The sequence below is a fragment of the Hippocampus zosterae genome, chromosome 4 (genome assembly GCF_025434085.1).
Source record: "Hippocampus zosterae strain Florida chromosome 4, ASM2543408v3, whole genome shotgun sequence".
Taxonomy (NCBI): domain Eukaryota; kingdom Metazoa; phylum Chordata; class Actinopteri; order Syngnathiformes; family Syngnathidae; genus Hippocampus; species Hippocampus zosterae.
In genome coordinates, this window is record NC_067454.1 from 25,321,489 (window position 1) to 25,349,218 (window position 27,730).

General features: G+C 42.6%; 2 protein-coding genes and 1 long non-coding RNA gene across 3 annotated transcripts in view; 2 read left to right on the forward strand and 1 right to left on the reverse strand.

The window, feature by feature from the left end:
- The window catches only part of LOC127599844 (uncharacterized), a 114,452-nt gene extending 87,613 nt beyond the window's left edge, over window positions 1-26,839 (forward strand). The window contains exon 2 of the long non-coding RNA XR_007962195.1: window positions 26,754-26,839. This is a non-coding gene — a long non-coding RNA (uncharacterized LOC127599844). The remainder of the gene's footprint in view (window positions 1-26,753) is intronic.
- On the reverse strand, window positions 962-13,901 carry LOC127599770 (very-long-chain (3R)-3-hydroxyacyl-CoA dehydratase-like). Its single transcript, XM_052063994.1, has 11 exons — window positions 13,675-13,901; window positions 12,589-12,631; window positions 12,326-12,399; window positions 8,484-8,648; window positions 7,881-7,932; window positions 7,682-7,792; window positions 4,864-4,991; window positions 4,669-4,781; window positions 4,485-4,591; window positions 4,263-4,394; window positions 962-4,074 (listed from the first exon to the last, which is right to left on the reverse strand). Exons 1-11 carry the CDS (start codon window positions 13,753-13,755, stop codon window positions 3,998-4,000), a joined length of 1,083 nt encoding a protein of 360 aa, XP_051919954.1. The 5' UTR covers window positions 13,756-13,901; the 3' UTR covers window positions 962-3,997.
- On the forward strand, window positions 14,275-25,793 carry slc22a18 (solute carrier family 22 member 18). Its single transcript, XM_052063978.1, has 10 exons — window positions 14,275-14,943; window positions 15,862-15,959; window positions 16,052-16,197; window positions 16,344-16,476; window positions 17,208-17,320; window positions 19,320-19,430; window positions 19,517-19,617; window positions 23,750-23,851; window positions 24,157-24,277; window positions 24,573-25,793. The coding sequence occupies exons 1-10, from the start codon at window positions 14,788-14,790 to the stop codon at window positions 24,758-24,760; spliced, it is 1,269 nt and encodes a 422-aa protein (XP_051919938.1). The 5' UTR covers window positions 14,275-14,787; the 3' UTR covers window positions 24,761-25,793.
- Window positions 26,840-27,730: the final 891 nt, after the last annotated feature.

Genomic DNA, 27,730 nt, shown 5'->3' on the forward strand with positions numbered 1-27,730 from the left:
CGGTGCAGCTGTTTTAAGCATTGTTGTCAATTAGATTGGTCGACTACAAATTTTAACCGATATGGTTTTATGTTCCTGAATGTATTTTTGACACCGATTAAAAAAATATTTACCTTTTTTGCCACGCACATCAGTTTTTTGAGATATTTTCATGTTTTCTTTTTAATATTCGACCCATGAAGCTTGCTCAATGCGGATTTTACCATGCGCTGTAATTTGTAGTTATGACGTTAAAAAAATCCACCTGTCGCAGAACCTAACCATTAATTAATAATATTAATATATAATATAGAATATAATAATTAATTCATAAATATTACGATATATATATGTTTTTTTTACATTTTAGACTATTGTTATTGTATTACCACAACCTGATGAGCGAGAAGAAAAACAAGGGCTGATTCAGAAATGGTACGAAAGAAATTATCTTGAATCCTTTACTTGCATATCTGATTAAAAAAAAATGTAAACATTTGTTGACAAGTCATCAAGTGACCAGGGTAATGCAAAACAGGATTAAATTTTCAAAAATGATGCCGTCATCTGGAGCAGTGAAGTGTCAAGAGTAGTCACTCCATGCTTAAGTATACCTGTAGACAAGATGGTTTCAAAAAATAAGAATAAATTTACAAAATCTGGTAAAAGTAGGCTATGTCTTTAAAAGTAAAGGAGTCAAGTTAAAAAAAAGCCAACAAGCAATGCCACAGAGTATTGGGTGTCATAGTAACAGCCTATGGCGATCCCAAAGGGAAATATTGTGCACAACATTAGTATGAAATAAAAACAAACGTTTGGACCAATTTGAACACTACACCTTGTACAGTGTTCAATAGTGTCCTATAGGTATGAGACAGAACACAAACATTCGTTTCATTCACATCCTTCCTTCCATCAACATTTCATCTACTCGCCTACTGTGTTTGAAATAGCAACACACCAGCTTCCCAAATATAAGATATGTTGTTGTTTATTTGACTTTCCCAAAATATGTCATAGGATAAATACAAACATAGCATTCAACAACCAAAACACACAACTAATGTAAATCAGTGTAAAACAGAAAAAAATGGCCTCCACCAAAAAAATCCATCCATCCATTATCTGAAACGGTTTATACTGACCCCTCCGTGAATCGTCACCTTACCGTGGTGGAGAGGTTTGTGTGTCCCAATGATCCTAGAAGCTAAGTTGTCTGGGGCTTTATGCCCCTGGCAGGGTCACCAATGGCAAACAGGTTCTAGGTGAGGGGCCAGACAAAGCACGGCTCAAAGACCCCAATGATGATTGCAATAAATGGATCTAGGTTTCCCTTGCCCGGACGCGGGTCACCGGGGCCCCCCTCTGGAGCCAGGCCTGGAGGTGGGGCTCGTTGGCAAGCGCCTGGTGGCCGGGCCTACACCCATGGGGCCCGGCCGGGCACAGCCCGAAGAGGCAACGTGGGTCCCCCTTCCCATGGGCTCACCACCCATGAGAGGGGCCGAAGGGGTCGGGTGCAATGTGAGCTGGACGGCAGCCAAAGGCGGTGACCCTGGCGGTCCGATCCTTGGCTGCAGAAGCTAGCTCTTGGGACACAGAATGTCACCTCTCTGGCAGGGAAGGAGCCCGAGCTGGTGTGTGAGGCAGAGAATTTCCGACTTGCCTCCACACACAGCCTGGGTTCTGGTACCAGTTCTCTCTCGAGAGAGAGGTTGGACTCTCTTCTACTCTGGAGTTGCTCACGGTGAGAGGCGCAGAGCAGGTGTGGGCATACTCATTGCCCCCCAGCTCAGTGCCTGTACATTGGGGTTCACACCGGTAGACGAGAGGGTTGCCTCCCTCCGCCTTCGGGTGGGTGGACAGGTCCTGACTGTTGTTTGTGCATATGCACCAAACAGCAGCTCAGCATACCCAGCCTTTTTGGAGTCCTTGGAGGGTGTGCTGGAAGAGTACTCCTGCTGGGTACTCCCTTGTTCTGCTCGTAGCCGAGTGTGAAGCGGTTGGGATGAAAATCAGCACCTCCAAATCTGAAACCATGGTCCTCAGTCGGAAAAGGGTGGAGTGCCCCCTCCGGGTCGGGGAGGAGATCTTACCCCAAGTGGAGGATTTCAAGTATCTTGGGGTCTTGTTCACGAGTGGGGGTAGGTGGGAGCGGGAGATCGACAGGCGGATCGGTGCAGCGTCTGCTGTGATGCGGACGTTGTATCGGTCTGTCGTGGTGAAGAAGGAGCTGAGCCAAAGGGCGAAGCTCTCAATTTACCGGTCGATCTACGTCCCAACCCTCACCTATGGTCACGAGCTATGGGTCGTGACCGAAAGAACGAGATCCCGGATACAAGCGGCTGAAATGAGTTTTCTCCGCAGGGTGTCCGGGCTCTCCCTTAGAGATAAGGTGAGAAGCTCAGTCATCCTGGAGGGGCTCAGAGTCGAGCCGCTTCTCCACCACATCGAGAGGAGCCAGATGAGGTGGCTTGGGCATCCGATTCGGATGCCTCCTGAGCGCCTCCCTGGTGAGGTGTTCCGGTCATGTCCCACCGGGAGGAGACTCCGAGGAAGACCCAGGACACGCTGGAGAGACTATGTCACCCAGCTTGCCTTGGGAACGACTCGGGATCCCCCGGGGAGAGCTGGAAGAAGTAGCTAGGGAGAGGGAAGTCTGGGCTTCCCTGCTCAAGCTGTTGCCCCCGCGACCCAGCCCCGGATAAGCGGTAGATGATGGTTTATACTGAGGAGAGTCGCGGGGGTGCGAGAACCTTTCCCAGCTGACTTCGGGCAGTAGGCAGGGTACACCCTGAATTAGTTGCCTCCCAAAAATCGACATTTTAATTGAATCTGAATAAATTATTAACAAAATAAGGCTAAGTGTGGTGGCCCAGTGGTCGAGAGGTTCATGCGTTGACATCTCAGTGCAGAGGTACCGGGTTAGATTTCAGCTGCGGCCTTCTTGGGTGGAGTTTGCATGTTCTCCCTGGGCTTGCGTGGGATTTCTCTGGGTACTCCGGTTTCCTCCCATATTCCAAAAGCATGCGTGGTAGGCTGATTGAACACTCAAAATTGTCCCTCAGTGTGAGTGCGGATGGTTGTTTCTCTTTGTGATTGGCTGGCAACTGGTTCAGGGTGTACCGCCTACTGCCCAAAGACGGCTGGGGTAGTCTCCAGCAACCCCGTGAAGCTTGTGAGGATAAAGCGGATCGGAAAATGGATGGATGGATGGATGGATGGATGGTGAGGCTGAGTGTTTCTGAAGCATACAACTTTTCAAATTTTTCATCTTGGACATTTGAGTGTTAGTACGGAAATGCTGCGTTGACAAACAGCAGTCATTTGGATTTAGCTGTCATATGAAAATGGTGCCGCTGAGAATGCAATTAACTCAGCTACACAGCCATTATGAACAGGCCACAACATAAGAAAGTGTGACTACTATTCAAGTGCTTTGACATTTAGCAACAACATCATGCATTAAGCCATTCGGAAGAGACTCCCCCCCAAAAAAATCCATCAGTCCATCATCACTTTTTTATACAGCCTATCTGCACTCGGGTTGAGGGCATGCTGATGGATATTCCAGCTGATTTTGGGAGAGAGGTAGGGCACATCTTGGATTGGTTGCCAGCCAATCTCAGAATACGAAATCCTTATCAACTCATTTATGCCACTGATGGAAGGTTCAACCTGCCAGCTTGTGTTTCAAACACAGATCAGCAGGAAACTGATCAGGCTCATACATCATATCAGGTAAAAAAGAAAAAAAACTAGACATTTGATTTATCGATGTAAATAATATTATAAAGAACATGTTTCTCCTCTCAAAACATGAACAAAACACGAGCCAGTCAAAAACATCACGGTAGGGTAGAACTGTATAGATAGAGCAATTTAAGGAAGAGAAAATATCTAGAAATTCCCATCCAGGAAAACAAGAATATATTCATCAGTATGACTTGCATGGAAAAGGAAATGGGGGGGGGGGGGGGGACGTATTGTGGCTCAAGAGTATGTGTTACGCCTTCCTCCATTAGTGAACTTTCCTTTTCCTTGATCGATAACGTCTCCTCCTCTGTTTGTAGAGGTAACGGAAATTAATGAAGAGCCCTGGGGAAGAAAAGAAACGCTGCTGAATATTTAGTTGATGGACTACAAGTCAACAACTTACACAATCAGCATCACTAATCACAGAATAGCAATTCATGCAATGTTACCTAAAAACATAAAGTGCTTTTTTTTGTCACTGCTTGTTCGGGCTTGCCTGTGAGGATGCAAGTGTGTGGCCGTTGCCTTACCCAGAAACATGAGCACCAAGTAGAGCTGCAGAGTGTATGAAAAGCTTAAGTAGTGCCCCAGCTGCGCAGGCAGAGGGAGGCTGAACAGACGTGTCTCGTCAAAGATAGGGAGGGACTGAATCACGGCCACCGCTGCACAAATTCGCAGGAAGACAAGGTGTCACCGACAAACGGCATGACCTGGATGACCTTTTACCAACACAACCACCAGGAGGTAATGACCTTCAGCGACAACCCCAAGCGGGTACAGTGGGATCCAAAGGCTGTATCTGAGCCACGTCAACAGCTTCCACTCGATGCCAATGCAGGCCAGCATGTAGAAAGGGTACCTAAGCATGAGAAGCCCCGCCAGCCAGAAGGTGGTCATCGTCATCGCCAAAGCAACGTGTCAGTGTGGATAGCTTACCTGAAGACTTCAACGGCACTCCACAGGTAGAACACGAAGAAGATGACAGGTTTGTTCTGCATCTCTTCCAAGCAGCCAAAGATGACAAATAAAATGACATTCCTCCCTGCGACCTGTGACAGGACATGTTCAAGAGTGACCATAGGAACAGCATGCAATCAACCAGTGAGTAACCTGGAAGAGTTTTCCCTTTACCTGTATCATGGCAGGAAAAAAGCCTGTCTTAACCAAGCCTAACAGGGGATTAATCACATCCAGCACCGCCATCATCTGGCAGAAGCACATCACGTCAGCTGTGGTGTGGAAGGTATCATGAAATGAATCTGTGGAACGGTGAGAAGAGCAGACAAGGAGGGAGGAACAAGTCACCAGGATGAAACAGCGCATTGCACCAGGCACGGCCCATAAATCGTAATTAATCATCGCTGGCATTTGCAAAACAAATTGTCCGCCACCCTCTCCTCGTGATTTGCTACTCTTCAAATGGGAGCATCTCTGACAACACGGTCCTTCAGTGTTTCAACCTTTTTTTGTTTCTTTCATGCTAATCAACGTGCACAACACACTGGTGCTAATCATGTCCGCAACTAAAATCCAACCAAAATTGTTGTCTCAGGTTCAATCAAGTTCAAAAGCCGATCACGAGAACATGTGCGTCGTTAGTCTTTGATTTGACGCCCTCGAAACGGGCTTCCACTTACAGATGTTTTAAAGTTGGATTTACAGAACTGAGAGCAGTCTGATGTGCTGAAAAATGGAAAAGAGCGCATTGGAACGTCAAATTGGAAGTGCAGCGGAACAGCAAGTGACAATGAACTGAAATATGATCACAGCAGCATTCAAGCAGCCTGAGGAAGGTCTTTTACTCACTGTAGGACACCTCCTGCTGGCCGTTGTTTTTTCTTTTTTTTGGGGGGGGGGGTTGTGTAGCAATCGGCATCAAATATATTTTATATACTGGCTTGTTGCCTCATCGCCATTGCTTTTTGCCTGCAGTTCAAAATTAAGACATCTGCATATGGTCAATTGACTCGCTGTAGTTATTTGTTGGCATTATTTGGTTTGTGCATTATTTATTTGTCATGTTGTGTTCAGCACAGCCTTTCCTTGTATCTACAACCTGACCAGGGACTAAGACAGCAAATTAGCTGCAAATCTTATATGCGACCTATTTTTTTTAAAGGCAAGGTTACATCGTTCCTGCTAAAATAAAGCATTCAAATTCGTTTTTTCCAACATCACAAACAGAACTGTTCAATGCCTATAGATGCACCAAACTGTCTTTTCTCGGTCTGCCTCACAGTGCTTGTATCTCACTCTCCCAAGCCCTTCGGCTCACTCTGTGCACTCTCAACTCGCTGCTCTGCAGCTCTCTCAACACAATCATGCGGCACCGTTTCAATGTCTGCCTGAGTGTTATTTGTCTTTATGCCACATAAATTCGATGTGTAGTTCTTTTCTCTTCTCATTTTGAGCTCGGGACAAAAAAAGCAACAGAGAGGCATTCATGTTTGAGCAACACAGCAAACAAACACAAAAGAGTTGGCTTGGTTTTGTGTGTGGTGGTTAAGTGCTTTTGGGAATAAAGCTATGTTAAGGATAATGGTGTTCGAAGTAACTTCAACTTTTGAGTGACCGAGCAATCTAATAAATTATCTTTACAGTACCTATAGTTAGCTGGGAAATGCAGACCAGTACATTAGATACAAACCACGTTAATAGCAAAGAAACTGCATAATCTTTTAAATGAGGCCCAGCAAAATCTTGCTTTACACTTGGACTTGGTCCTGCATGTGTTGAGGATGTCTTGGGTGTCCTAGATATCTCAGAATGTTGTTTTCTTGACCGCTGACTGTGTGGCGTGGGGAACAATCACTTCCTAGTTATGGCGACTGCAAGCATTCAATGCATTTGAAACGGAGCAGATAGGCGAACCTAACCAGTGATAGTAATCTTGTGCACACACGCACAATCGAACGTAGTTTTCAACATTAAATTACATTCATGTGTAATAATAACAGCCTAAATTCCTGCGTCAGGGAAAGCAGGCTCGATACTTGTCCAGAACCGTTTGTCCCAAGCATCGAACCACCTGTGGACACCGTATAGCAGGACATCAATCGAGCTTAAGATGCTTGATCCTACTGAATATTTATATCATGATTCTGTTCCGTCTGTTCTCCAAAAGATAGCATTGCAGTGTGGGAGGAAACCCACGCAGGCACGGGGAGAAGATGCAAACTCCACACAGGAAGGCCGGAGCCGGAATCGAACCCTGCACCGATGCACTGTGAGGTCGATGCGCCAACTAGTCGCCCATCGGGCCGCCCTGCTTATTTTCAATATTTAATTTTCATACAATATTATTTCTATGCATGTGGCCAAGTTCAGGGATGGCAATGGCTAATGATGAAAAAAGCGGAAAGGGGCGTGGCCTGGACGGGACGACCAATCACAACAAGTAAGACATCATACACGTCTAATCGCATGGCTGTTTACAATCGGAAGATGGAAAGACGGGAACTCGACGATAAGGTACCTGACCTCTCCCTAAAATTTTCTCAACGGATTTAGACGATTCACAAAAATGATCAATTTAAGAAATAAAACGGCGGATTTCCGCGTATCCGCGGAAAATTGCCATCCCTGCAAGTTGCAATCAGCTGAGTTTGAATAAATACCAAGTATGTAATATATCGGTTTCATTCAGGTATCTATAAGCATATTTTACACTACAGATATACCAGGAAAATATCATTACTCTGGTGAGTAACTAATTACTTTTACAAGGCAATAACTGACCGAGCAACTCAAGTAGTAAGAAGTAATGTGTACCATACCCAACACTGGCCCAGGGAATATCTCTCTGCACATCATTCTCATAAGTCATAATATTCAGAAAGAAAAACGGAGGAACAGCAATTAAATACAAGTGGGAAAGAAAAAGATAGTGGGTTGGGAGAAGTAGTGCAACATGGAGAGCCAGGGCACACACGCCTGCAACCTTACAAACCTCGACCAAGAATGAAGAGTCGAACCGTCAAGTTGACAAAGACCCAGGCGAATCCAAGGAACTGCACCAGATTGTACATAAATAAGTAGCCTTTCTTCAGGCCCAGGTAGGCTGTAGCAGAATGAAATGAACAGTAAGTGATGATGTCACGTGGTGTATTTGAGTTTTTTATTTGTATGAGAATTTCAACAGGACTCACGATCTTTACGAACTCTTGACTCTACACTTATCTTGTTAATCTTTTCTTCCTCCTAAAAGAAAAACAACTGTTAAGCGTTACACATTAACATTTTATTCTTCCCAAAATTCATGTCTCTCAGACAATTAAATTTTTTTTTTTGGTCTGGCTTGTTTTTCAAGTCCATCCATTCTTTTTCAAAACCACTCTTCCTCAAGATGCACTCACAATCACACCGAGGGACAATTTAGAGTGTGCAATTTACCTAATGTGTATATTTTAAGATTATGGGAGAAACCGGAGTACCCGGAGGAAAACCAGACGGGCGCAGGGAGAACATGTAAACTCCACCCAGGATTTGAACCCCTGACCTCTGCACTGTGAGGCGGACGTGCTAACCAGTCGTTTTATACTTTAAAACATTAACACAAAACATGAAATCAATACTTGAATAATAAATGCAGTAAGAACATTTTTCTGTCAAGATCTTGGTTGATATGTCTTGGTGAATACAGAAACAATATTTCCGTTACTGAAGAGTACAGCGACTAGGTTACAGAAAGAGAGAATTTCAGATGTAGGAATATTGAGTGCTGAAAAGCAGCCCGGCTGTGAGTTTTCTACCTTTGCCTGAAGCTCCATCTCAGCATCAGACTCATCCAGCCAGCGGTTGAAGTCAGGAGCCAGAAAGAGAGGCCGCTTCTCCTGCAGCGTCAGGCGGTCCCACCAGCGCTCTTCCTGCTTCTTGATTTTGATGTCTACCTGACGCTGTGTTGACTTATGTTCAATCTGAAAGGAACACAGTGATGAAGGAACATAAAGTGCTGTAAAAAGATATTTGCTCCCCCTCCCTTCCTGATTTCTGTTATTTGCATATTCGTCACGAACAAAGGTTTCAGTTCATTAAATCAATTTAAATTTTAACATTGTATATTTAAATACAACACATGCTTCGTTTTTAAAATATCTCCAGCCATTAATGCTAAAGTCAATGGAAACACCACTGAAATGCTAATCAAGTCAACTTTATTGTCAAATGTGCCTTATGTGCAACATATAGCACAGATGAAATTTCTTTCCTCTCAACCACAGGAGAGAGAGAGGAGCCGCTGCAGGTGCCCACGCTAGCATCAGCAGAACAGTTAACATAAAATGACAAAATAATACAACACAACACATAAGACACAGTCATTCAATCTTAACCAATTTAATTTTTTTCTGCATACACTTCGTTGTCTGAAGCAGTTATTCACCAGTGGATCAAAGATGTCATGCTGAACATGTGCACATGTCTGCTACAAGCTAAGTTTGAAAGCAAACAAGAAGATGTAGCGTCCATTGACGAAAAAAGAGATTGACTCACATCTCCTGTCCCATGTAAATCCGCTTCAATTCCGAACGGCGACTCCCAGTTCCACATACGCATCTGCGCTGATGCTCCTTTCTTCTCATCGTCGGCTCCACAAGCCATCCATCCATCCAGCCGCAGAATGTCCAACAGCACCGACATTTCCGCTGAACAAAACGGGGCTGTGAAAAATGCTGTGCCCATTACAGGCACAATAAACACAAGCGACCCGGGGCTATCCAGCACCGACAGTCAAATGGCACAGACATTCATTCTGATCAAAATCAGTGCTGGTACACGCGTGCTGCCAAGAAGACGCAACCACCAAGCACAGATTCTTCTCCTTTGACGAATGTCTTGGCCAAAATAAAACACCGAAAACAATCCACATCAGGTCCACACGACGTAACAACAAAACAAACACAAAAACAACAACAAAAGCAAGGCTCTTGAAGAGCGCTTGCCGACGGCTGCCTACTCGGGCGCCATCTTGGGGAAAAAAAAATGGAATGGAAAACCATGCCGTGAAAATAATGAGATCAAATAAATAGGCCACTAATGCCAAAGTTAACATAGATATGACTAAAATGCTAATGGAAACCCCAAGACATGTGAAAATAATGTAAGATAAAATAAATATAGTAAAAACATACCACAAGGGTAATACTTATTCAAGGCTTCAATGTGTGCAAATACGCAATGCATCAAAGGAATGAAAAGGGAAGAGGTTCAGTTTCACATAATGGTCATTTTGTACTTGACAAAAAGAAGAGCGTGTTCAAGAATAAAATGTTCAATGTTCAGAGATGAAATGGTAATGAGGCAATGATTCTTGTTGAGTTGATGAATTTTAGAAGAATAAATACTACAATTGCAAACGGTGAATAACTATTTCATTGCTCATAGTTTCAATCTCAGTCAAAATGATCGTGATTGTTTCCCAATAATCATCCAACCCAATTATAAAAAGGACAATAATCATCTGTTGCCAATTTTTTGTACATATATGCATCTATATTTTGTAATATGTAGTATGTTTTTCCTTTGGATGGATCCAAAAAAATATCAATATTGATCAACATCAGATGATAAGAAATATTATGATACATTTTCCGGCTATATCGCCCTGTCTTATTTTCAAACTTTAAAGTGACATGCTTAACAGTGAACAGTTGAACTTCCTCCATGATGACGCCATAGTCGGCCATCTTCAAGAGCTCTGCTGTTCGTTTTTGTCATTTGGTGTATTCTGCCCTTCGTGTGGAACCGGTGTGGACTGTTCTCAGCATTTTGGCCGCGACATTTGTCAAAGGAGAAAAATCTGTGCTTGATGGTTGTGTCTTCTCAGGAGCATGTGGAGGCCAGCACTGATTTCGATGGGGGCGGGGGAGAATGTAGGTGCTATTTGACTATCACCGCATGATAAGCCCCGGGAAGTTTGTGCTCTTTTGTGCCTGTAACGTACAGCATTTTTCACAGCCCCATTTTGTTCAGCAGAGATGTTGGCGCTGTTGGACAGTCTGAGTCGGTGCGGCTAGATGGATGGCTGGTGGAGCTGAGAATGAGGGGAGGAGTGTCGGCGTGGAGCGCAAGTGTGTATTTGGAACTGAGAGTTGGCACTTGGAATTGAAGCGGATGTCAATGGGACAGGAGAACTGAACCAATTTCTCTGTTCGCCAATGGATGCTGGAGCTTCAGGTTTACTTTCAAATTTAGCTTGTAGCAGACGTGTGGGACGTCATGCACTTTTTGGGCATGATGCTACTGGTGAAAGTAGTAGAAACTTTGATTCTCTCCTTTTTCATTGATACCTGCTTCAAACAAGTCAGTTTTATTTTGCACTTTTGTTAATTTATTACAAATGAATACTAAATCAGAGTGAGTTGTTTGTGTTTTATTTTGAACTAAAATATTCTATTGCAGTGACTTGTTCGGCCTTTTGTTCGAAATAAATGAAAATCTATCTTTTGTTTTTAGCTGTCATTGGTTTAATACAAATCGTATGTATCAAAAGTACAAGTGACATCTTTGACTTAGCATCTGTGAGTACTCAAGAGTTGACCGGCGTCATTTTGAAAAAAAAAAGTGGATATAATAATAGAATTCTTGTGGGAAGCCAATGCTGGTGGAAACACTGTGAGCATTGCACTACTGCTGCTTGCCTTTTGACCTTGACACGATAGCATAATAGTGCTTCGGCCTGTGCAGTTACATAACAGTAGAGAGGACGTGCAGACCACATAAAAATAAAAACACCCAGTACTCCAGAGTCCAAAATGTTCATATCGACTAAAATCAGGGGTGCCCATTACGTCGATCAGATCTAAGACAAGTCCCAAGTAGATCCGAGGAGTGTTGAGGAAAACAAAAAAAAACAACCAACCATTTGTGTGTCTTTGAAGATGTTAGTAATATATATTTTTTGTGTTAATGTACGCTGCACCCTAATCATCCTATCAGTCTCATTTTCACAAAAAAATTAAATTAAATTAAAAAATCAAATAAAGCCGGTAAATCTTTTAATAATTTAAATCTAATAAATAATTTACGGTGGCGCGTGATTACGTCACCAGAAGTTGTTTGCGCTCAGCAGTCTGCAATTGCAGCTTGTACACAGAGCTGCTGCGCTCTATCTTTTATCGCCATTATTCTCATTCAGAGTTTGCTTCGTGTACAATTCACAGAGGGCACGCACGGGCAAAGAATAGGAATCTAGGAGGGCCCAGGGAAGCACTTTAAAACGGTACGTGTGAGCTACGATAGTTAACAGGCTGCAAAAGTGCATCGCATGCCTCAGTTTCAGGCTGTTTCTCATCATGGCGTGCATGTGTCCGTGTGTGTGTGCGCGTGCGTGTGCCGGTAAGGGTAGATCCCGGGAGGTTAGTTGATCAAAAAGTAGATCTTCGGTCCAAAAACTTTGGGCACCCCTGGACTAAATTATAGGGCAATTCTCCAATTTTCTTTCAATGTTTGCATATAAGAGCTGCTCAAAACATATATCGTGTTATGGGGAGACAGATAATTGGAGCAGTTGGATGAGTAAATGCAGACAGAAAGACAGAGCAAGTGAAGTACAACAAGCTGAAAGTGAAGAATGAAATTAATAAGACAATAATACCTCAGGTCTAATGGTTTCCAAAAACTCCAAACTAAACTTGTATTCATTATCTCCTTTAGCTCCATGGCCTTGTGCTGCAAAAGACAAGAACATTACGATTCCAACAATATTTGAAAAATGTTACGCTACAGTTAGTCTCAACTAAACCTAATAATAAGGAGGTACTGTAGAGCAACATACTTTAACTAGACACATTGCATTTTGTTTCTTTAGATAGTGTGAAGACGTCCTGTAAGCAAAAACACCAAGATGCCCATACAAACCTCTGAACTGAATTGTGTTGCCTTGCAGGTTGATTTCAAGATTCTGAAAGACACACAGTAAAATTAACTTTGATCCAAACTTAAGACAATATAATCTGAATTTCATTAAAAACTTGCACCATTGTCAATGTAAAGGATGTTACTGTTCATCCATCTCTCATTTTTATTGAGGTGTAACAAATAAATGGCACAAATACGTCACTGTCATGCTGTTTCAAGTCTTCACTGGAGAGCCTGAACAAAAGCCAGCTCTTCCATTAAGCCATGCATCTTTTATTGGACATTAGTTAAACAGATGCTGTGCGAGGAGTGTTGAGTGTCATGAGTGTTTGTGAGAAATGGGTTGTTTACAGCAAGCACGTATGTAAACATAAATGACGGCGGCACGAGCCAAATTGATCAATAATGGTTTATTATTAAAACGAGAAGACGATAACGTCTCTGTAGATGACAACTGGTCAATGCAATAACGGATATCCCTTATTAAAATATGCCCCCGTAAGGCATTACCGTATTAACGATGACTTCACAGCAAGGTTTCAAGCAACATAAAAGCCTAAAATAGCTCATGAGTGTGGGACACTATGAGATCCGAGGAATGTTATACAAGCCCACCCATCCATTAAATGAACCACTTAGGGTCGAGGGTGATTATTTTAAAATGTAAACACGTTTGCAGAGATTATAGAAATAGTGTGTTGCATATTGCTTTTTATATCACAATCTTGAATTGTTGTGTGCAATCATTAACATGATCACAGACTTCAAAAAAATGAATGACGTTCGTTATTAATAAATGACATAATTCAAGGTAACTTGAGCAAATTCGTTATTTCTTAAATGTGTGAGTGTAGTCCTTCGCATGAGTCATCCTTCAAGAACTATAAACCCTTTGCGGTTTCAAAAACGTTGGTAAGCCCTCTTTGGGGGAAATCAACGCAATACCTAAAATAATGCAATCCATTCGCGGAGAAAGTAGGTAAGAAAGAAATCTGTCTAGAATGTATGAGTTCTGAATGTCTGTCGTACGGCCAAGTTAAAGCTGGAAGCTGCGAGGCAGATGGAGTACAGTACACTGTACTTTACCTTGGTATCGCTCAGCTCCACTCGGAGATAAATTTCTCCGTGTCGCTGAGCCCAGTAAACGCGAGGAGTGAGGATCTGCATTGCAACCGAGTTCTCTTTTTTATCTACATGCCACGACAACACAACAAAATATCCGAAATTACACACCGAAGACTTAACCTACACACCAAAACGCCACACAAGGAGCATATAACGCACTGTGGTGGATTACAATTCCGGAATGTGGTGTCCGGCTCCTCAACTTCCAAAATAAAAGTAATGTACAGCGTTGAGGTTAAAATAAAACGGCAATCGAATAGATTTTAAAAAGTTATATACTTTTTAGATATTTTAACAAGTATTATCGTAGTAATGGTTCACAGTGTAGTTCTGTTAGGTGTTACACCTGTGGTAAGAGCTGTGATGCCTTGTCTCTGAAAGCGACCTAACAGGATGTACGCCTGACCGGATGTTGTTATCTTATGAGGGTTGAAGAGACGTGTGTGCGACTACTGCTCGGTCTATAATAAACTGTTGCTTGCTTGAAGCCGACTGGCATCATGTTTACGCACGCTACGACGGTTCCTACTAACAGAACGATACTGACCAGTGTAACCAAACATATTGATGATAAACATACAGTATGAACACATTGACACAATTCCTTTTTAAAATTATATTCCAGAAACATCATTTGAGTATTTCCAGACGCGGCATCTTAAATAAATCATTGGGAGGGAAACACAAATGTACGTTCTGTCGAGAAGTAATTGAATGTGTCATGACGAAAACATTCTGGGATGCTCAGTGTTCCTTGATTATTGCCTGTTTTTGAAGGGAAGTACGTTGTTTCCCCCCTTGCACTTGACCAATGAACACCACTTAACAATTTGTTGAGTGTTTTTCGTGACGAATTCTTCTTACCATTTTTTTACCTTGTCACGTTCTTTTACTTTCGGTTTGCGTTCCAAAGTTCAGCTATGAGACATACTGAAACGAGTTGACGGTGGCCGAAATTCCGCACAGCTGAAGTAACGACCTCACCTCTTTTCCGAAATTGAGTTTGTTCCAGCGACCTATCCGGGGGATAAAAATACAATACATTCATTTTTTGTTTTTCACGCTTTAGGCAACATGACCGCAAGAGTTGAAAACAGCGACCTAACTTCTCCGGTTAGCTTTAAAGCTAACGCTGCGACTCATTTGAAGAAGAAAACAACTATTTACGCCGTTTATGTAATCGCTGCATTGGACATAACATGGATGTTTTTACAGTTCTCCATAACGCCGGTAAGTGTCCCATGTTTCTGTCGCGTTGGACGAACATTTAGTTTTCCGTGATTACTATTAAGTGGACGCGGCTCCGTAAGTGACCATTGTCTATACTTCATCGCTGCTGTGGATTTGAGCAAACCCAAATTGTTGTTACGCTGCAAAATTAACATTGGACACCGGAGTGTAATATGATAATCTCAGTCTTGTCATACAGCACTGTTGATTTCCAATAATTTACCAGTGAATTGTAAGATTAAATCATTATTATGCCCATTGGTTATGACATTAATGCAATGTGGTGGAATTTGATACCTCGGCCTTCAGTGGGGATTGACACGACATAATGAACCTCTTAATTTTACAAATACATCATAGTCACTAGAGATGGAGTTTATTAATTATTTTTCTCCATGTTTTGCTATATGAACTTTTTGCTTGGTCTGACCTACCATAAAAAAAACATCAGTACAAATCTCCACAAGAGTGTTTATTTTATTTCTACATCATGATTTGAAAAGTCAAATCTGGTGAGTGATTTGAAAGTGAAATCTCAAAATATGTCACCATCTGCAGCCCAAAGCAGACCACCATTTCTGAGAGCGATCCATATACATATATTTGTCATTTTTATCAACACCTTGATGCGATCTTACCCAAAGTGTGATGGAATTCATTTGGCCCCATGTTTTTGCACTCTGAAAGTGTGGTTCTGTAATTAGCAGAGTATTCTACAGCAGTGCATATCGTTAAATTGGACTTGTTCTCTTGAAAATGCCAAATAACATACATATAGAGTGTTATCTTAAAAAGAAAACTTCAATTTACAATTTTGATGCATATAAGAAAACAGCGTGGCTGTTAGCTGCAATAATAATGAACATCTCATGACATGTTAAAGTTTGAAAAAGTATCTCTGTTCTGTGCTTCTCACAGTTTTTGGCAAGGAAACTGGGCTTTGACACTTTGTGGTTTGGTTATTTACAAACCACTGTTGGTGTCATGCAGCTGGTTGGCGGGCCTTTGTTTGGAAGGTAAGTCCGGGCAATTGTCATTGAGATGTTTTCAGACTTTTGTCGTGAGCGAGCTCAACCTGTGTTGTTGCGCTTCCTTTATTGTTTGGTAGGTTTGCGGATGTTCTCGGGGCCCGAGCAGCAATGTCATTGGCGTGCACCGCCAACATTGTTTTCTTCATTCTACTGGCTATTGCAGACTCTCCTGTCATGCTTTTTGTGCACAAACTCCCCACAATTGTCATGCATATCCTCCCAGGTGAGCGTCTCTTTGTATTTCTAATTTCATCCGCCATTGTGCTCCCGCCACATGTTGAACGTCTCTTACATAACTTCAAGTACCTTCCATCTTTTTACATAGACAGCTTGAATAAACTTCCAATGTTCAAATTGTATTACCTGCAGCTTCTCAGATGGTTGTATCAGACCTTTCAGAACCCGAAAAACGCGCCGATGGACTTTCCAAACTAGGACTCTGTTTTGGCATTGGAATGATAGCTGGCTCCACTGTAGGTGGCCATCTTGTCAAAAGCTATGGGTGAGTGACACTCTGTCATTTATGTTTTGTCTTTTTTTTTCCACACACCACCGCTAAGAGTTAGCTAACTGGGACCTGCAGACGTTCCGTTTATTTGGATGAATTTATTTATGTCTCTTCATCATGAATGAATGGATTAAGAAAAACATCATATGACAAAGATCGCATGTACAGTATTTTCCACACTAAAAGGCGCACTGTATTACGAGGCGCACCTTCAACGAATGGCCTATTTTGTAATTGTTTTCATACATTGGGCGCTTTATGAGACGCAATCTACAATGCATCCACTAGATGGAGCTACGCTGAAGGAAACACCAACAGAAAGAACGATCAGATGTCAGTAAAACTTATTAAATAAAGCAGCGACACAGTTCAACAGCAAGTTCGAACATTGATTCGTTAACGTTGAACTTCTCTTGCCGCTGCTCTATTTCCGTGTTCATCTGCGAAACCGATCGCCTTAAGTTTGAACTCTGCGTTGTCAGCATGTCTTGAGCAAGGAGCCATTTTGGGATCAAAATATTACCGTAATGACCATACACAAGGCGCATCGGATTTTAAGGCGCACTGTGAGCTTTTAATAAAATGGAAGGCTTTTGGGTGCGTCTTTTAGTGTGGAAAATACGGTATTTGCCCAAATAGGAAAACATTTGATTTTTAACATTTTTAGTGCATGAATGTTTTTTGCTTACCAGTTAACACAACAAAGTTGACCTTGTATTTCCCAGGGAGACATTTGCTGCATGCAGTGGTGCTGCAGGGAGCTCATTCAGTTTGCTGTTGGTATTAAGCTTTATTCCTCGAACCACTAAAGTTCAAAGTCCAGCCTCCAAAACAGATTGTAAGACACACTTGAGTTTACCAAATCTATATTTTTTGGAAAGGAAATTGTACACTGATCACATTTATATCGTGCATTTAGTAGAAGACAGGTTTGTGTGTTTCACTGAGTTGCGTTTTTAATTTGGAGTACAGTCAAACCTCGGTTTTCGAATGTCTCTGTTCTCGACCAAATCGGTTTTCGACTAAAAATTTTATGCCTCGGATTACGACCGAAAATCGGTTCTCGACCAAACTGAGCGCACTTGAATGCACCACTCGACTCCTGTCGCCTTCCTTACATGAGGAAGTGACTCTTCCTCGTGTAGCATTCTATTGTAAGCAGACGTGTTCAATTTAAAAAAAAAGAGCGCCCAATGTGAGCAGACGTGTTCAATACAGATATTTTTAAAAAGCATCGTGTTTGTTGACGTCGACGCAAATCGGACTGTTATTTCTGCATTGTGTATCAGCCCCTAATCATGGCACCAAAGAAAGCAAGTGGAAGTAGTTAAGGTGGTGAAAAAAAGAGGAACATAGTGCGCAAAACTATTGAATTTAAGAAAGATTTGATCATGAAATATGAATCAGGTGTGTCTGTGTTGGCGTAGGAGTTCGGCATGCCGAAATCGATGATCAGCAGCATCCTTAAAAAGAAAGACCATCTTAAAGTCACTGATGTGGCTAAAGGATCTCGTGTGTTTAGCAAACAAAGGCCACAAATATGAGAGGAAGTGGAGAAACTTTTGCTTATTTTCATATATGAGATACAGCTAGCAGACAATTGTATGGAGATTTGATTTAAAAAAAATGATCCTAGCATTGCTCCTGAAGAGTTTGATTTTAAAGCAAGCAGAGGATGGTTCAAAAAGTTGAGGAAAATAAGTGATTCGTCACGGGGAGGCAGCCAGTTCAGACAAAGAAGTTGCCGAAAAGTTTTGAGTTGAGTTTGAAAATCTCAATCAAGGCCGACGAATATTTTCCCCAGCAAACTTTTAATATGGACGAGACTGGACTTGTGTGGATAAAGCGGTTCAGAAAATGGATGCAGGGACGTTACCTCATACCGTAGTGTAGGATTGCAGACAGAGCGTCCATGGTTACAGCCATTACTTTAGGTTTATAAATTCAAGGTGTAAAAGAATGAAATCTACAATTGTCACGATGACAGAGATAGAGAGATGTTGTTTAAATGTTTATGTTACAATGTTAATGTTTATGTTAAAATTGGTAAAAATAAAACATACAAAATGTTTGTACAGCTTTTGTACAGTATTTGACATATTACCTGCTCTCTTGTTACATGTGTGCTGTATACAGTGTATGGTGTATGGTGTAAAATAGTTTTTAAAAAAAAGCTTTTAAAAAAAGTTGTTTTCTAGACTTGGAACAGATTAAAATTTATTACATTGATTATAATGGGAAACACGGTTTCGGTTTTCGAACAAATCGGTTTTCGAACAGCCTTCTGGAACGGATTATGGTCGAAAACTGAGGTATGACTGTACTTTGCACTTGAAGAAGACAAGGATCTTTATTGGCACTCTGTTAACTGCAGGTAAAATATCTGTTACTTATGTCTTGGTTAAAATTCTCTATTTACACATTTAAAAACAGTACTTGATCACTTATACTGTGCCCCAAAAGCATCAAAGCAGTGAGGCCACTTTGTGATTTTATTATTTTCTGTAGTCTGACATTATTTGGGTTTGACATCAAAATATGTCTATGAAATGCATGTTCTGTTGTGTTTAAGTCTGGAGAATGACTTGGCATATCAAAAACATTGCACTCATTAATTCCCTTATTGAACTCCTTTGTTGTTTTATTTTGGATTTTGAATGGGATTGGCCTTACATTTCCAATACTTTTGAAGGAAAAAGTAGGATTGGCCTACAGCTGGGTCTATTGGATTTTGTGAGATAAATTTATCAAATGCTTGTATGTCATCAATCGTGGATATTGCTCTCATCACTTTGCCATATGCATCTCATACTTATCATGTTTTGAATGCACTGCAGCTGAGACCAAAAGCAAGTCCATATTTGATGTTGGCCAGATCACAAGACTCATGAAGTTTCCAGGCGTGACACCGACCTTTGTTGTGAAGATTGTTTCAAGCTTGCCGTCAGGTGAGAGCTTTTTTTTTCTTTTCAATGTACCAAAATTGGTCAGTGGATTTATAAACACAGGATAATTTGCACTTGTATTTGTGAAGGCATTTTCCAAGTGATGTTCTCTATAATCACATTGGACTTTTTCAAGTTGACACCTGAGCAGAATGGATACATAATGGCATATTTTGGAGTAGCTCAGATGGTGAGTCATTTTCTCCATTGTGAGACTAATAAAGGTTTTTCTTCTTCTTCTTATCAAATATCTCCTGTAGTGTTCAAGTTACCGTATTTTCTGCACTATAAGGCACCCTGAAAAGCATTCGCCAACTCACACTCAGACAACTAATTTGTGAGCTCTGCGCAGCCATTGTGAAACAAAGATAATACCACACGCATAGTTAACTACTGACTAAACGAAGGAAGAAGGAGCCAAGCAAGACTTCCATGGATATTTCGTCCCTTGTGGATGTGAGTCCACGATGTTTGTGTGCCTTTTTGTCTTCATAACTTTTGTCTTTCATCTACTTTTTTGTAATGCCATTTGTATTTATATGCCTCATGTCTATGTTTGCGACCACTTTTCATGGCTTTGCTACAGCTGCAGCAGTTGTGAAGGCTCTATATCACAGGTGTCAAAGTCAAGGCCCGGGGGTCAGATCTGGCCCGCCAAATCATTTTATGTGGCCCGCTAAAACAAATCAAGCATGTCTAGCTCCATGGTGCCTGCTAAAGTCTGAACCAAAATTTCAAATTGTCATATGTAATCCACAATAGCAGTCATTGTTCCTGACTTCCGATTTTCAAAGTAGTTATTCATCAATTTGTTGTGTGCTGTGCATAATATGTGGAGGTGATTAAACATGTATATGGTTTCCCAAAATTCATAATGTCCTTCCAAGGCAAACCGTAACTACAATGTGGCCTGTGACAAAAATGAGTTTGATGCGCCTGCTCTATATAAAATAAAGCTGTATTGTATTGTATTCCCTATAGCGTAGCACCTTCTTGTCAGAATCAGAATCAGAATCATTTTTATTGGCCAAGTATGTAGAACACACAAGGAATTTGTCTTCGGTATAACACGCTGCACTAGTATCATCGTAAACAACAAAATCATTGAACCATTTTAGAGTAACCACTAGTTTTGAAGTACCATTTTGTGGTGCAAGAAGAGTGACTGTCAGTGACTGTTTAAGGAGTTAATGGCTAGAGGGAAGAAGCTGTTTAAGTGTCTACTGGATTTGGTGCGCATGGATCTGTAGCGTCTGCCTGAGGGGAGTGGCTGAAAAAGGTGGTGGGCAGGGTGCGGGGGATCCAGGAGGATTTTCCGTGCCCTTGTCTTGATTCTTGCAGTGTGCAAGTCCTCAAGAGTGGGTAGGGCGGTGCCAACGATTTTTTCTGCCGTCCTAACTGTCCGTTGAAGTCGGATTTTGTCCTTTTTTGTGGCGGCCCCAAACCAAACCGTGATGGAAGAACACAGGATTGATTCGATGACTGCCGTGTAGAACTGTCGTAGCACCTCCTGTGGCAGGCCATGCTTCCTCAGCAGCCTCAGGAAGTACATCCGCTGCCGGGCCCTTTTCAGGATGGAGATGGTGTTGACTTCCCACTTTATGTCCTGGGAGACTGTGATTCCCAGGAACTTGAAGGTCTCGACGGTTGACACAGGGCAGTTGGATAGTGTGAGGGGCAACTGAGGAGAAGAATGTTTCCTGAAGTCCACGATCATCTCTACAGTTTTGAGCGTGTTCAGCCCGAGGTTGTGTCGGCCGCACCAAAGCTCCAGCTGCTCCACTTGTTGGCGGTACGCAGACTCGTCACCGTCTTTGATGAGACCGATGACCGTGGTGTCGTCTGCGAACTTTATGAGTTTGACAGCTGGATCTGTTGAGGTGCAATCGTTTGTGTAGAGAGAGAAGAGCAGTGGCGAGAGGACACATCCCTGTGGGGCACCAGTGCTGGTAGTGCGTATTGATGATGTTGTTGCTCCCAGTCTCACCTGTTGTGTCCATCCCGTCAGGAAGCTGAGGATCCACTGGCAGATCGTAGGGGACACACCGAGGTGGAGTAGTTTGGGGGTGAGGAGTTCCGGGATGATGGTGTTGAACGCAGAGCTGAAATCCACAAACAGAATCCTTGCGTAGGTCCCTGTGCTGTCGAGGTGCTCGAGGATGTAGTGCAGACCTATGTTGACTGCGTCTTCCACAGACCTGTTTGCCCAGTAGGCAAACTGGAGAGGGTCTAGCAGGGGTCCAGTGACGTTCTTTAGGTGATTCAGCACAAGGCGTTCAAAGGACTTCATGACCACAGACGTCAGGGCGACAGGCCTGTAGTCGTTCAGTTCCGATTTTGCCGATTTCTTGGGAACTGGGATGATGGTAGACTGTTTGAAGCAGGATGGGACGTCACACAGCTCCTGGGATCTATTGAAGATTTGTGTGAAGACCGGAGCCAGCTGGTCAGCGCAGACTTTCAGGCAGGAGGGGGACACTTTGTCGGGCCCCGGAGCTTTCTTGATCTTTTGCTGCTTGAAGAGCCGTCTCACGTCCTGTTCGTGGATCTGTAGTGGAGAAAAAGAGGGTGGGGGGCTAGGTAGAGTGGTTTCTGGTCGAGGTGGGTGTGTGTGGGAAATGGGGGTGTCCTTTTCAAATCGGCAGAAAAACATGTTTAGTTCATTAGCAAGACCCTTATTGTTCACTGTTTGGGGGGATGGCATTCTATAGTTAGTGATTGCTTTCAGGCCATTCCATACAGATGCAGAGTCGTTAGCAGAGAACTGGTTTTTCAGCCTCTCTGCATAGCTTCTCTTTGCGATGTTAATTTCCTTTGTCAATTGGTTTTGGGCATGTTTGTACAGTGCCCGATCTCCACTTCTAAATGCGGCCTCTTTCTCTTTCCTGAGTTGCCTGAGTTTGGGAGTAAACCATGGCTTGTTATTGTTGAAGGAGCAGAACGACTTCGTTGGTACACACATGTCCTCACAGAAACTGATGTATGATGTTACAGTGTCTGTGTATTCATCCAGTGTGCCCGTTGAAGTTTCAAAGACGCCCCAATCAGTGCAGTCTAAGCATTCTTGTAGAGCTAGCTTTGCTTCATCTGTCCATTTTTTCACAGTCTTAACAACCGGTTCAACACATTTGAGTTTCTGTCTGTATGTAGGTATTAAGTGGATTAAATTGTGGTCAGAAAGACCCAATGCTGCGCGGGCAACCGATCGGTATGCATTTTTGATTGTTGTATAGCAGTGATCTAGAATGTTGCCTTCTCTGGTGAAACAGTCTATGTGCTGCTTATATCTGGGAAGTTCACGGTTAAGATGTGCTCTATTAAAATCGCCCAAAATGATCAGGGGTGACTCTGGGTATTTTAGTTCGAGTTTGTTTACTTGTTCGGCTAGCGTTTGTATCGCCGTGTTAGCGTTAGCTTGTGGCGCAATGTAAACACCGACTAGTAAAAAGGAGGTGAACTCACGTGGCGAGTAGAATGGCTTGCAGTTTAAAGACAGCGACTCCAGGTCCGGGCTGCAGTGTGCGTCGAACTTCGTGACATCAGTGCACCATTCTTCGTTGATATAGAAGCAAATCCCACCACCTTTCGATTTCCCCGATAGCTCCGTGTCGCGGTCGGCTCGGAGAAGGCGGAAGCCGGGTAGATGTAGCGCGGAATCTGGGTGGCGGTCACTGAGCCAGGTTTCAGTGAAGCAGAGCGCAGCAGAACGTGCAAATGTTTTGTTGGTCTTTGTGAGGAGAAGAAGTTCATCCATCTTGTTTGGCAGAGATCGTAGATTAGCAAGATGGATCGATGGGAGCGGGGTTCGAAATCCGCGCTGCCTGAGCTTGACCAGCACGCCGGCTCGCTTCCCCCTCCTCCGGCGGCGTCTCCATGCTCCGTACAGCGCAGCCGCTCCGCTCGCGATTAGCTCCGAAAAACCTTGTGGATTTTCGTGTGCTGGTGAAAAAAGACCGAGCGTAGACTCCCCAATGCGCAGCAACTTTTCCCTCGTGTAAGTAAGCCGCTCAGGGTCGCCAAAAACAAACGAAAATGACAAAAATAGGGATAATACTAGGGAGCGTGTGACCGAGGTTGCCATACCTGTCGGCGCCTGTGTAAAATCTTGTGAATGCATAGCGCAACCGCAGCCACTATTGTAGCTTCTAGCCTATGCGCCTTATTGTGCAGTGCGCCGTATAAATGAAAGAAGTTTTAAAATAATCCATTCACTGAATGTTCGCCTTATAATCGGAAGCGCCTTATAGTGCAGAAAATACAATCATATTATTTTGTTGCGCGGACTATACAATGAAGTCATGAAACGGCAACCATTTGTTCAGGTGGTTCAGGGCGGAGTGATTGGGCGACTTACATCAAGGTACTCTGAGAGTTCACTGCTACTTCTGTCTGTTGGAATTTCTGCTTTTGTGGGCCTTGCTCAGGTACACACTGTACTCACACACCAAAAAAAAAAAATTAAAACATGCACATCATTTGTATCATGTTAAAGCCGGTCTACTGAAATGAAAGGTTGTCTTCATCTGTATTTCTCCTGTGTTCCTTTACTTTTCGTCTTAAATGAATGCGCGACTGATACAGTCTCTCTCTCATTCACACACACACACACACACACACACACACAATGAAAAAACAATATATGACATTAGTACCCGACATCTAATGCACATTTCAAATACATGTTGAATAAAAAGTGCCAGGAGGTCTCTGAAATCTGTTCTTCCTGCAGGCTTACATGCAGAATGTGTTCCATTTCTGCCTGACCGTGGTCCCCATGATCTTGTCCCTCAGCATTTTTAATGTCATCACAGACAGTTTGCTCACCAAGAGTGTACCTCCCTCTGATACAGGTAAGATCCTGCTGAGTTTATGTCAGCAAATCATTTTTTTTAGGGTGTAGCATTTTTCCCAGGTGCAACAAAGTACAATACCTAATTTCTATCTCATAACAAACTAATTTACTGCACCTTTTACAAGGACGAGTATGCAAAACTGCTGATGCGGTAATTACAGTGCCAGTTTACAGTTAGTGTTTACTTAAAGCCAAAAGATCTATTTAGACACAACCCGATATGCGAGGATGCAAGAAAAATGTATCCTTTCTTTAAGGTTATTAATTGATACCTCTTCTGTTTCCTTGTCTAGGCACAATGTTGGGACTGTGTGCATCAGTTCAGTCTCTACTTCGGACAGTTGGACCGACCATTGGCGGCTTCCTCTATGTGAACTATGGCATTTTCTCCATCGGCTTTCTTCAGTTTATTGTAAATAGTTCTGTGCTTGCATACCTGCTGAAGCGTCGACTCAACAAGAAAGACGGATATAAAGAATGATACTCTTAAGCTTGTCAAATCTGTATCTCCCAACCAGCTTGACAAAAAAAAATGAAGGTGGGTTTTTCCAACCGTATTTAAATGATTCCAATGTATAATGCAAGCTTGTTTTGAATATTCCGATTCAAATGACTTTTTTTAGGAACACAGTGGCCCTAAATTTTAGGGAGCACATTGTAAATCTTCACATTTCCACTCATTTTTTTTTTCCAAGATGGCACCCGAGTAGGCAGCCTTTGGCAAGTGCTCTTCAAGAGCCTTGCTTTTTTGTTCTTTTTTGGTGTTTTTGTCTTTTGTTTTGTCAACATGTTGTTTGTTGTTTCATCGTGTGGACCTGATATGGACTGTTTTCAGCCTTTTTTGGCCACGACATTCATCAAAGGAGAAGCATCTGTGCTTGGTGGCTGCGCCTTCTCGGCAGCATGCCTGTACCAGCACAGATTTTGATTGGAGGAATGTCGGTGCTGGACAGACCTGGGGCGCTTGTGTTTTTTGCGCCTGTAATGGGCAGCATTTTTCACAACCCTGTTTTGTTCAGTGGATATGTCGGCGTTGTTGGACAGTCGGCTGCTGAAGTTGAGGATGAGGAGAGAGGAGCGTTGGCGCAGAGCGCCGATGCGTATTTGGAACCGAGAGTCGCCGCTTGGAATTGAAATGGATTTCCATGGGACAGGAGAAGTGAACCAATCTCTTTTTTCGTCAATGGATGCTACAGCTTCTTGTTGACTTTCAAACTTAGCTTGTAGCCGACGTGTGCACATTTTGAGCATGATGTCTCTGATCCACTGGTTAAAGGGCACTTTGATTCTCTCTTTCATCTCTAACTGCTTCAAACAACAAAGCGTGTGACGGAAAAGTGGTTAGGACTGCACGACTGTCCGTGTTTTATGTTATGTGTTGTGTTTATTATTTTACTTTGTTAACTGTTTTGTTAAGCGCTTTGTTACAGCTGCTGCTGTCGTGAAAGCGCTATATAAATCACCATGTATTGTATTGTATTGTATTGTATTCCTAATAAATGAGCTGCAATGTGTACTATTGTGAGTACTAGTTCATCAGCAACAAAACCTATTCAGAAACAGTGTAAAAAACAACAACAATAAAAAATAGCACATTTACCGGTCACACATTCGATTAGATGAAACATTTATTTAAACTGTCTCAAATTTTTGCGGCACAATACCACTATTTAGAGACAGACTGGAGTGCTGTGAACATTGGCTAACTATAGCTTTGTGTGATGCTCAGTGCCGTTAAATTGTGTGTGTGTGTGTGTATAACAATTGAAAACAGCATTTTAGGTTATTTTTGTGTCATATTTACAAACCCAAGTCCAATGAAGTTGGAGCATTGTGTGAAACCAAACTACAAACAGAATACACTGATTTGTAAATCATGTTCAACCTTTATTCAAATGGTTACACTACAAACACTAGCTACTTGAATATTTGATGTTCATTCTGATAAACTATATTAAGCAAATAATCATGAATTTATAATTTTATGGCTGCAACACGTTCCAAACAAAGCTGTGAAAGGGGCATGTTTACCACTGTTACATCACCTTTTCTTTTAACAACCTTCAATCAAGGCTTGGGAACTGAGGACACTGATTGTTGAAGAATTGTAGGTGGAATTCTTTCCCATGCTTGCTTGATGTACAGCTTGAGCTGTTCAACAGTCTCCGTGTATTTTACGCTTCATAATGCGCCACACATTACCAATGGAGGGCGGCCCGGTAAGTCCAGTGGTTAGCGCGTCAGCTTCACAGTGCAGAGGTACCGGGTTCAATTCCAGCTCCGGCCTCTGTGTGGAGTTTGCATGTTCTCCCCGGGCCTGCGTGGGTTTTCTGCGGGTGCTCCGGTTTCATCCCACATTCCAAAAACATGCATGGCAGGCTGATTGGACGCTCTAAATTGTCCCTAGGTGTGAGTGTGAGCGTGGATGGTTGTTCGTCTCTGTGTGCCCTGCGATTGGCTGGCAACTGATTCAGGGTGTCCCCCGCCTACTGCCCGAAGACGGCTGGGATAGGCTCCAGCACCCCCCGCGACCCTGGTGAGGATTAAGCGGTTCGGAAAATGGATGGATGGTTGGACATTACCAATGGGAGACAGGTCTGGACTGCAGGCAGGCCAGTCTTGTACTCACGCTCTTTTACTGTGAAGCCACACTGTTTTTACAGGGGCAGAATGTGGTTTAAAATTATCTTGCTGAAATGAGTAGAGACATCCATGGAAAAGACGTTGGACACCTTGGACGGCCGCAAATGTTTCTCCAAAAGCCGTATGTACCTTTCAGCATTTAGTGTGCTTTCACAGATGGCACTTATGGATGTAGCACCAAACTGTATTTACCGACATGGGTTTTCGGAAGTGTTCCTGAGCCCGGGTGTTGATATCCTTCACACATTGATGCAGTGCCGCCTGTGGGATTAAAAGTCACAGACATTCAATGTTTTCGGTTTTGGGCCTTGCCGCTTACATGCAGTCATTTGTCAAGTCAAGTCAACAGTATTTATAGAGCACTTTCAAACAGCCATCACTGCATACAAAGTGCTGTACATGGAGAGATTTAACATACACATTGAACAGTAAGACAAATCCGTAATAAAGGCGGTAGAAAGTACCAAGCAGTAAAATCAAGAACAAATCTAAGTCATGCGGAGTCGAACGCAAAAGAATACAAGTGAGTTTTGAGGAGGGCTTTAAAGATGTGAAGATTCTCTGAAACTTTTAATATTATGTAGTTGATGACGAAATCCCTTAATTATTTGCAAATGTCCGTTGTGCCGTGTTAGCCTATTTATCAGTGGGACGTTCCAAACAGGTGTTTGATGAGAATTCCTCAACTTTTTTGCCACCTCTCTCATTTTTTGGGAATGTGTTACAGCCATAAAATTCTATGTTAATGATTATTTGCTAAAAACAATCAAGTTGATCAGTTTGAACATTGAATATCTTGTCTTTGTCG

What these genes read in the sequence shown, in the direction of transcription:
- LOC127599770 (XM_052063994.1), bottom strand. Translation starts at nt 13,755, where the DNA reads ATGCAGATCCTCACTCCTCGCGTTTACTGGGCTCAGCGACACGGAGAA. An exon ending in AGATGGAGCTTCAGGCAAAG is followed by an intron (nt 7,933 to 8,483) that starts GTAGAAAACTCA and finishes TTTTTCTTTTAG; the next exon opens with GAGGAAGAAAAGATTAACAA. An exon ending in AGTGCCGTTGAAGTCTTCAG is followed by an intron (nt 4,592 to 4,668) that starts GTAAGCTATCCA and finishes TCTCATGCTTAG; the next exon opens with GTACCCTTTCTACATGCTGG.
- slc22a18 (XM_052063978.1), top strand. Translation starts at nt 14,788, where the DNA reads ATGACCGCAAGAGTTGAAAACAGCGACCTAACTTCTCCGGTTAGCTTT. An exon ending in GGCGGGCCTTTGTTTGGAAG is followed by an intron (nt 15,960 to 16,051) that starts GTAAGTCCGGGC and finishes ATTGTTTGGTAG; the next exon opens with GTTTGCGGATGTTCTCGGGG. An exon ending in TCCAGCCTCCAAAACAGATT is followed by an intron (nt 17,321 to 19,319) that starts GTAAGACACACT and finishes AATGCACTGCAG; the next exon opens with CTGAGACCAAAAGCAAGTCC.